A 3086-nucleotide genomic window follows, 5' to 3' on the forward strand; every position below is an offset into this window, starting at 1 on the left:
CACACACACACACAAGTCACCACGGGGTCACCTTCAACTAGGGCAGTGGAATAGGAAAAACATGCAGAAGATGGAAGTGAGCTTCTTTAACTTGAGCGGCGTGTTTTTAGAAAGCCGTTTCATGCGTGAGACGCTGCAAGAGACGCGAGCGCAACAGTCAAACACGTCCATGTTTACACAGAAAAAACAATGGAAAAGCGCAATCGAATAAAAAACCTGTAGCTACTGTATGTCTGATATTTCATGTTTACATCATGGTGACAGGCTGAAAGCTGCTGTTGTTTTTACAGATCACTTATAGTTAGTTAATAATAGTCTACTGGTGTTATACCTTCAGTCATTTTGAATTTGAATTACCGTGACTTAAATAAAGCTAAATTTATTTTTTTTTTAAATGGCAAAAGCACAATTTCTACAATTAAAATGAAAACAAAAAAAATAACAATATTTATATCATACTTATATAATTGTTAATATAACCTATTTGAATATATTTTTATGTATATAATTTCTCCAAATTTTAATAAATATTATAATAGTATATTAATACTAAAATAACACTATAACTTTCACTTATTTATAATATATACTTTATAACGATTTTATATATTTTTATAAATCTTAAATTGTAGAACTAATAAGAAATAAACTCTAATTTTTATATTATGAAATATCTATCATAGTTGTTATCATTAACTAACACTATGAATAATTTTTAAATTTTAAATAAAGCTGAAATAAAAAACTTAAAAACACAAAAAGAAGAAATGTTGCCTTGGCAACTAACCAAAATAAGCACAAAAACGAGTAAACTGAAATTAAAATAAAGCTAAATAGACATATTTGGGAAAAACAAAAACGGCAAAAGCACATCAAATGACTAAAGCTTAAACTAAAATTAAAATAAATGGAGTAAAAAAAAAAAGTAATTAAAAATATTGATAATACAAAAAACAACACTGGGATTTAAACACACTGACAGCATTTATTGTTTACTGTCTTTAAGTTATACTGATTAAAAAAGAAAAAATACAGTACACTTATTTATTATGTATAGAAATGTGTTTTATAATTCTAAATTACGTATTAAATTCAATAGAAATTATTATAATAAATTATACATTTAATATATAAAATTGTACTACTCATATTTAAATCAATTAATGTTTATATTTATTCATAAACAAATGTAAATAAATGAAATAAATATTACATTTTATAAATTTAATAAATGATTAGAATAATTACATTTAAAATGTAAAATTATACCCGTGTTATTTTTGTTTATTGTCTTTAATTTATGCTGATTTAAAAACAATACAGCATTGAGAATCATTCAGTTTTCTTCATACAAAATACAATATCTTATTTTTTCCTTCTGATTTTTAGGTGAATATATAGGTGATATACATATCGCCGCCTTGGAATTATAAGGTTCTATCTGCATTGTTCTATGAGCTTCAAAGTTTTTGCATTTCATAGACTTCTGTAGATAGAAACCATTTTTGTTTTCTAAAAAAAGGCCCAAAATATACACAGCTTACAAAAGAAACCTCATCAAAAATCTCAGATAGAACCTTAGTAAAGTCAATTAATTTTTACTGGCGTTTAGAGCTGTGCGTGTTAATGTGTCTCAGATCCCAGCGCTCATTAACAGTCGAAACAACAGCAGCAACAAACAAAAACGAGAGCGAGTCACATGACCTGAAGTGTTGCTGAGAGACGTGAAGCCTCACCTGTGCGAGTCGGACCATGAACAGGTTGTTGGGGTCTTTGGCGTGATACTGCGCCAGCTGCCTGAGCATCGCCGCCAGACGCGCGTTATTAGTGCCTGTGGAAGAGAGCAACACGGTAACCATGACAACCGCATCCTCAACAGCCCGCTCTGATTGGTCGAGGCACTGCATGATGTAGGGCCCTATGAAATCCGTTTTATTTTTTTCCAAAATTCCGTCTTTTTTTTCTGTAAACATTTTTTTTTCTCACATTTTTAATGGCTAAATTAAATTTTATTAATCAAAAAGCATGTCTAATTAATACAATTAATAAACTTATACAATTTAACATCAATATATTTAAAGAACAAAAAATAAATACATTTTTAGGACCCTATTACATGTTTAAATTTTTTTTCTCACGTTCTGTTTTATTGTCACCAGATTCTGTGTTTAAGCATGTCTAATTATTTGAATGCATTAAAACAATTTAATTTATTAAAAGGTATTTTTACAATAGCCCTATAAAAAGTTTTGTTTTTATTTCCCAGATATTTTGTGTGTTTTACATTTTTCTGATTATCAAATGCAGGCATAATACAGTAATTTAATTTATCTTTTAATCAAATAAAAAAAAAAATTGTTTTTGGCAAACGAATTTAATACTATGAAAATTAAAACATGGGAGAAATATTGTGTGATTATTCCTTACATTTCTTTTAAATAATCTATTATTAGTAGTAGTAGCATTACGTACATTCTACTGCACAATAATATATTTCTGACACTTTTATTTTGATGGCTTGCTCTGAATACCTTTACGCTTCTGTGTGTATATGATATGACGATAATTATACTCGAATGAAGTGACTCTCAGAGCAGTTCATGTATTTATGTCCTCTAGAGACTGACCGCTGCCCACCATCCCCATGGCAAAGATGGCGTTGTGTGACACCTCGGGGTCGGCGTCGTGTGAGAACTTGCTGAGCGTGTCCAGGATGTTCAGCCTCGGGTTCGAGACGGAGATCAGAGCGAGCGCTAACGGCACCGCCCTCCTTAACGTGGGCTCACCGTAACGAAGCTGAATTCACCAGACAGACAGACAGACATCAGAAAGCATTAGCAAGTCAGCTTGGGAAAATAAAATGCATGAAGAGTTCAATGTGTCATGCTTATTTATATACATGGGTCAAAGACGTTAAGATGTCCGCAACAAAAGAAATGTACAACAGTGATTTTATGTCCATAGAAAGCACATTAAATGTAAGTAAAGTGTCTACTTTTAAGGTTTCAAATAAGTTTTTGGAGAATAAAATGTTACAATTTGTTTGAAATAATGTTACATTGTCATTCAGTGTAACACAACATTTA

General features: G+C 30.5%; 1 protein-coding gene across 1 annotated transcript in view; it reads right to left on the reverse strand.

Moving 5' to 3' along the window:
• Positions 1 to 1517: 1517 nt before the first annotated feature.
• The window catches only part of LOC107756199 (proteasome 26S subunit ubiquitin receptor, non-ATPase 2), a 24408-nt gene continuing 22839 nt past the window's right edge, over positions 1518 to 3086 (reverse strand). Inside the window, exons 16-17 of the mRNA XM_016573229.1 lie at positions 2628 to 2796; positions 1518 to 1831 (exon numbers count right to left, since the gene is read on the reverse strand). Of these exons, the coding sequence (XP_016428715.1) occupies positions 1599 to 1831; positions 2628 to 2796 (402 nt within the window). The 3' untranslated portion in view covers positions 1518 to 1598. The remainder of the gene's footprint in view (positions 1832 to 2627; positions 2797 to 3086) is intronic.

Source organism: Sinocyclocheilus rhinocerous, unplaced genomic scaffold (assembly GCF_001515625.1).
Source record: "Sinocyclocheilus rhinocerous isolate Xijiao unplaced genomic scaffold, SAMN03320098_v1.1 scaffold592, whole genome shotgun sequence".
NCBI classification, from domain to species: Eukaryota; Metazoa; Chordata; class Actinopteri; order Cypriniformes; family Cyprinidae; genus Sinocyclocheilus; species Sinocyclocheilus rhinocerous.